Raw genomic sequence first — 7,080 nt, 5'->3', positions numbered from 1 at the left:
GAACCATCTTCATCTCCACTGCAGCAAACAGGCAGCTCTGTTTTATAGCTTAGTCACTAAAAGGCTGCATTGGGCCTTGTTTATATTTTTAATAGTGTAATTCTGTAAAGACTAAATATGTCTGGTGGTCCAGCTCTGATTTACATTTCTTGCTAAATTGCGGGTTTGAATATTGCAAAACTTTCTTATAACAAAATAGACCTGCAGAAAGAAATGACTAATAAAATATCTTACATATACATAGTTGTATGATCTATATAGGGATTTTCCTTAGCTTTGATTGTACATGTCACAATTTTGTTATTTATTATTGTTTATTAAACTCTGAAAGCTGAGTGGTTTGTTCATATTCTGTCCTAGAAGGCGGTTAGATGGGCCCTTTTTTTTGAGCACCTGCCCCTTAGTGGTCTCTGCACGGCCCTGAAACTGGTCCAATTGGATCGGGTCGGGCAGAACCTGAACTCTCCAGGAGAACCAGAATGATGGTGGGCAGGCAGTGAGGTCAAAAGTCACAGAGGACATGTGGGAAACAGGAAGTGAGGGTGTGATGTCATCGATGGTCATGTGACATCAGTTAAAACATTCCTCTGGTTCTGGTTCTGGTCTCACCCTGAGACGGGCTCCCAGGCGGCGGCCGGTTCTGATTCTGGTGGTAAGCCGGGTGGTGCTGGTGGTGAGTGGGGGGGTTTCCTGGGTGGGCGGAGCCGTGGGGGTCGGTGAAGGTCGTCTGATGGTCGTTCTGCTCCCGGTCCGGGTCGGCCCGACGCTGAAGTCCAGCTGGGCCACCTGAAACAGAGCAGAGTTCTGCTTCATTAATGGGTTTGGGTCAGAACATCCCAGAAACGGGTCACCAGAACTGGTTCAGATGAAATATAAAAAGGTTCTGGTTTAAAATTCTAATAAATGTTTCATATCTTCTTCTGTGGTGGAGAAACACGAGGTCCATCAGAACTGCAGCAGAACCTCTCAGAGTATCTAATATTTGATCCATTTTATTTGGGCTTCAGCACAAAACTTTATTTCGACTGAAATTAAAACAGAAAGGAAAATCAGTCAAGTTCAGATTTTATTTGCTATTAAATTATTTAAATTTGATGGCATCACTTTAGCTCCGCCCACCGAGAACAAAGCCAAGGGCTCCTGGGGCAAAACTTTCAAACCATCTCTAAAAACAAAGAATAATTTCAAAATATATTTTCTAAGTATTACAGGAAGTCTTTGCCACCAAACAGGAAGTGGCTACTGAATGAGCCGATTTATCGTAATGTGAACGGTAATACTGCCGCCTAGTGGTGAGGTGCGGTATGACGGGCGATGTGAAACCGAACTTCGAGGTTTAATGACCAAAACAAATAAAATTCAGTTTATCATGATAAATAATCCTTATTCTATCTGAGTCAGGATCTGCTACCATGAAGTCTTATCTGCCGGTTTCAGTTCTATCTTCATGAGTCGAACCGCAGAGAGGAAGAGGAGGACGAGGAAGAGCGCTGGACTGGATTTATTAACTCAACCAGGCAGAACCAAACCTTTGAGGCTCCAGGGAAACATCTAGAACAGCAGCTCTATAGATCTACAGTAACAGATTCTGGTGTCACGTTTTAAGGATTTATTCATTATTTGTTATTTTTTATCACAGATTTAAGTAAAGAGAAGAAGAACTCAGAGGAAGAATCGAGAACCAGACCGGACCGAACCGGGTCTCACTGTAGGACTGCAAACATCTCAACTCTGATGAAATCAACAGGAAACCGACCAGAACCTCAACGTCCTCCAAGGGAGGTTCTGGTTCTGCCTTTAGCGTGTTATTTCTGCGGTTCTGGTTCTGGTTCCAGCGTGCTCTTCCTGCAGTTCCTCTCATTGTCTGCTGGGAGCTCGGCCCACAGGAAGCAGCTTGAATCAGAGGCGTGGTGGGAGCGGACCCGACCCGACCGGAACCGACCGGGCCGGACCGTGTGGAGGCGAGGCAGCTCTGCTTTGTTGCGCTCTAAAGGTCAGAGGTCTATTTTAGTGTTTGGTTCCCAGGGGGTAGAAATACTGCCGTAAACAACCGGACCCCTCAGAACCAGAACCAGAACCAGAACACAGGACCCAGCCTGGAGGAGGAAGCGGCTTGTCTCTGAGTCAAAGATGGCGGCAAAAAACTAACTAGAAAACAAAAACATGGCAGCAGGTTTCTAAGTGAAGCTCAGAGCTCCAGCTGGTCACTGCTGGGCACGGTGGAGGCAGCAGGGTGATGGGGGACTGGTCCGTCTGTAGCTGGTAGAAGCAGCAGAGTCACTGATCTGCCTCCAGGATCAAACTCCACCCGTATGAGCTGCTCTGACTTTACAACCAAACGCACCCAGCAGCTTCCTCTGACCTCAAGACGTTTCCTCCCGTCTCTGCTCAGTGTGTGTGTGTGTGTGTGTAGGGGGGATGGAACGGGTCAGAACAACCCGACCTGGTTCTGAGAGGAAGCTGGCTTCTCAGAGACACTTCAGTTTCTGTTTTCTTTTATCCTTAAATCTGTTCTGAACTTTTAGTCTCTGTGCAGAAACGTGGACCTGGTTTCTCCTGTAGTTTGCTTGGGTCGTATTTTTCAGTTTTATGTTTTTTGAACTTGCACATCACAGTATTTGCTGTTGATCTGGTCGTCCAGTTAACCAGTTTCACAAATTGGACATTTTTATTTCTCGGTGGTTTTCCAGTCCAGGTTCAAAGATGAAGAAACCACAACTTTATAAATCAAAATATTCAGTTTTATTCCAGTCTCAGCATCAGAACGTCTTCAGTCTGCCCTCAAACTTTACTTTTCTTGGAAATGTTCCCACATCAGAGGGAAAATCCTCTCTGGCAGCTGCTGCAGCGGCAGCGGCGGCGACTTCTGCTGCCGCAGCGGCAGCAGCGGCGGCGGCCTCTGCTGCAGCAGCGGCAGCAGCAGCGGCGACCTCTGCTGCAGCACTGCTTTGACTGACTGAGCTTCGGTTCCTTCGTCTTCAGAAACGTCAACAGCAAAGCGTTAAGCTGCTAAAAGCTCCAAAACGCCATCAGACGTTTTTACACATGAATTTATGGTTTATTAATTGATTATTTGTTTATCCTGCTTGTTGTTGTTCTGGACCGGTTCCGTTCCGGTTCTCTGATCTCACCTTCCTGGTCGCAGTTTGGACCTCCGTGACCCGGACAGCAGCGCCACACCAAGGTCGTGACCTCTTTCTGCTTCTGGCAGCCGGGCCGGAACCGGTACCTGAACAGAACCCTGAAGTTAATTCACTGGTTTAACCCTCCTGAGGGGTCAAAGGTTAACTATTGCTTATATTATCAGGTTTGATTTGTGTTAAATTAATAATTGATCCTCCAACCAGCAGAGCTTTTACCGGCTGGCACCGACCCAACAGAACAAGTCCTCAGAGGTTCTGGTCCATATTGCCACTGAACCGCTGCAGGGCTCATGGTTGAAAGATCACAACTTCCAGAGCCACAGAGGTTCTGTTGGACTGAGATCCAGAACCAGATCTGAGAGGTTCTGATCTTTGCCTTAAGGAACCTGGTTCTGCTGGGACCGGTCCACTGTGGTCAGAACAGAACAGGTTCTGATGGGTCCAAAGAGAAGATTCCCCCACAGAATGATACCACTTCCACCAGTCCGACCCATTGACCTCAGCCAGGATGGATCCATGATGGTTCCACCAGGTTCTGACCCGACCAGTCACATTCATCACACAATCTGCCTGTGCTTTGTATCTTTGTCGTTTTATTTTTTATATTTTCAATATGTAATAAAGTTTTAAAAACATTTTTCTCCACTCTCAGACTGAATGTCAGCCAGCCCCTGACTGGCTGATTCCCTGTTAGCGTTAATAAGGGAGGGAACGGGCGTACCTAATAAAGTGGCTGGTTGCGTGGTGAACACACACACACACCTACTGGTAAAAGCAACTCACGTGGCCCTTTGGCAACCAAGCGACCCGCGGGGACAGGGACTCTGGTTCTGGACATGTCTCCGTGTTTTACACTCCTCAGCCACCAGCTGCACACTCTTCCTCACGAAGACGCACCAGTTCCTGAAACACACACACACACACACAGTCAGGATAATGTACGGTTTGTTTCAGGATCTCTGGTTCTGTTTGGGACCATGTTCTGATCCACTTCAGATTAAACTCATTAAGTTGTGTTGTTTCGCTTCCAGCCCAGAGTGTTTGTGTTTCTGCTCATTGAATCCAGGTTTTGCTCAAACTCTGTGATGTTTGAGGTTTTCCTCCAGTTCAGCTCAAAGTTTCTGGATCATCACATCTAAAGCTCTTTAATCAGTCAAACAAATAGGAATGTTCTGTTGGTAACAATTAGAACATTTAGTTCTGCATTTAGAAGCAAAATGTCCCAAACTTCCTCTAGATGTTGGATCTGTTTGATCTGCTGGGATCCTGCAGGACCTTTTTAGATATGCCGTTCTTCATCTGCAGCTCCCATCATCATCATCTTCATCATGTTTAACAATCTCCAGCTGATCTGAGATCAGTGAAGCTTTGTTAGATTTCTGTCTTCAGATTGAATCAGAGGTGATAAATCTGTTGCGGAACATCTGTGGTTCTGACTGCTGATGTGACCCAGCTGGGAGCGATGCCTGCAGTTGATTGGTCGCTGCGTCCGCTCTGTGTTTGGTTTGGATGTTTATCTTGGGGTTTCCTGACAAAACGCGCCTCATGTTTCCCAACCAGCTCAGTGTTTGTGGAAGTTCTCCGGCTCCTTTCTGGCTCCTACTGAGCTGTTTTTAACCCTGCAGGAGTTCCAGATGTTTGCTGAGATTTATCTGAATTCATCTGAATCAGAAGTTCCTCAGATCCAGCCTGAAGGGAGCAGATGTTCTGCTCCCTTCAGTTGGTTCTCCTGGTGAACCAACATGGCCGCCGTGAAGATCTGAACCTGAACAGCAGACTCCAGGTTCCTCCTGATCCGACCCGAGGCCCAGAAAACAGACACATTTCTGTCCCATTGTTCCAACATGTGGGCACACTGCTGAAACTCCTTCAGTCACTTCCTGTTGTGTCATTTCCTAATGAGTCACTTCCTGTGCAGAGCTATGGGGGTCATGTTTCAACCTCAGAGAATCTGGAACTTCCTCAAAACTTTCCCTCACTTCATCTTATCGTTTCTCAGAGTGTTTATGGAGTTTTCCTGCAGCTCAGTGAGGAACGCTGGGAACATGGAGCTGAATCGGGAATGAAGCCATCAGTTAAAGACGCAGGACGCGTTCCTGTTCCCAGACTGATGAAAGTCTTGTTGTGGTTCTGGTTCAGTGATGATCAGCTGGCAGGTTGCAGTAAAATGTGGAGTAAAAACTGAAGCTTGGTTCTGATTGGTTGGTCCGTCTGATGACACAAACGTTTAATATCAGATCTTTCCTCTGCTGCAAAGCAAACAGCAGCTCATGAGTTTTAGCTCAGTTTGGACCAAACCTCCTCCAACCTGTCAGTTTAACTTTAACACGCTTCTCTGCTGTTTCTGTTACCCATTGCTGCATTTATACAGCATACACTGTAAAAATCTAATGTAGTTTAATCTAAAAGAGCAAGTCATGAAAATCTCATAATGACTGGGAAAATAAAATGATTAAATGTGATTCACTGAACACATGACCTCTATCTTTAAAGACTTAGCTACTTAATAACTTGATAATCAGATTGATTTGTTTTGACTCTAATGCTGCCTGGCTGCAGCATTACGATTACGTTACCATAAATGAGTCAACATGTTCTAATTAAATACATTTTCACTGGCATATCTCAACCCCACCCAGGAGAAGAGTGAAGCAAGTTGGGACGCGGCGTCCATGTTGGAGCAGAGGCAGCCATTTTTCTTTCAGATGCATTAATTAATCCTACACCTATCGATACTTACAGTTCTTTGAACATCTAATTGTTAGTTTTCCTCATCCCAGTTATAAATCACTAAAATCAATCTTTAGATCAGATCTCAGACTTATTTTCTGATTTATTAGTAAATCAGATACCAATAAATCATGTTAAAGTTACTGTGAGAACTTTAGCATTAATGTTGACACTGATGGACTAAATGTAGCTTTAGCCTGGATTGGTTTCACTCAGAGTTCACGGTTCGACGCTCTCCGATGGTCGGACTCCAGACGCTGACGCTGTAAATCAGTCATTCCCCATAATGCTTTGCAGTCTGATAATATTTTAATACTGAGTCATTTCAACTGTTTTCCAAACCTGGGAGGAAACTGGGATCAGTTCAAATGTATGATGATTGAACTGAAACAGCTTTTTAGGTGAAGAGTCTCAAGATGGCGCTATGTGGAGGAACTGAACCAGGCTGGGAAGAAACAAGACCGGTTCTGTTGGGTTCAAGGGTGCAACATCGACCTGGTTCTGCTTTGAGACTGGTTCTGCTGGGATCAGAGGTGGAACAGCAGGTGGTCTGGTCAGAACCTGGAGCTGTCTCTCGTAACTTGGACCAGAGTTTTTCTGTGCGATCCCAGCTGATCTTACTGGGAAACTGGGAACATTTCATCTGAGAATGGCCGCGTCCCCGTCCATCTCCCTCCAGCCGGTAGCTCCTCCTCTGAATGCCGGGTTTTCTTGCAGCTCAGAGGGTCACTGAAGGTTAAAACCAACAGATTTATGAAAACTTTGGATTGTTTGAGGATGAATTTTGTCCTGCAGCTCATTTTTCATGTTGATATTTCAACACAAAAGCCTCCAGAGAGAAAGACCTCAGACTGAGAAGTGGCCTTCCTTTGGCTCTTTGGCCCTTTAAACCATTTCTCCTCCATGTTTCCTGTCCCTGTTTCCTCCTAACCCTTGTCTCTCTGACGTAATGGCCGCTGGACGTTTGGTTTGCTGCGAGTCTCATCTGAGGTCAGGTCTGGTCCAAGTTCCTCCAGAACGCCACGTTTTCTCCTCCATAAGAAAAACATCAAACGTTTCTGATTCCATTTCATCAGAGCTACATGGTGACCTTTGACCTCTGAACCACAAAATATCCCCCCCCCCCGAGATAAAACTGTTGAAGCCTGCTTCCCATTAGAGCTCCCCATGAAGCCATTGGTGTGTGTGTTACTATGTGTGTGTTACT

General features: G+C 45.7%; 1 protein-coding gene across 4 annotated transcripts in view; it reads right to left on the bottom strand.

Annotated features, from left to right (window-relative positions):
* The window catches only part of mmrn2a (multimerin 2a), a 16,531-nt gene that overhangs the window by 7,597 nt on the left and 1,854 nt on the right, over positions 1-7,080 (bottom strand). For 3 of the 4 annotated variants that reach the window (XM_016663472.1, XM_007577019.2, XM_016663471.1), the window contains exons 2-4: positions 3,927-4,046; positions 3,132-3,229; positions 610-786 (exon numbers count right to left, since the gene is read on the bottom strand). In XM_016663472.1, coding sequence (XP_016518958.1) covers positions 610-786; positions 3,132-3,229; positions 3,927-4,046 — 395 coding nt within the window. The remainder of the gene's footprint in view (positions 1-609; positions 787-3,131; positions 3,230-3,926; positions 4,047-7,080) is intronic. The other variant, XM_016663473.1, reaches the window with a different exon arrangement.

This window comes from Poecilia formosa, unplaced genomic scaffold (genome assembly GCF_000485575.1).
Source record: "Poecilia formosa unplaced genomic scaffold, Poecilia_formosa-5.1.2 Scaffold422, whole genome shotgun sequence".
Classification (NCBI taxonomy): domain Eukaryota; kingdom Metazoa; phylum Chordata; class Actinopteri; order Cyprinodontiformes; family Poeciliidae; genus Poecilia; species Poecilia formosa.
This window is presented reverse-complemented; position numbering and strand designations above follow the sequence as displayed.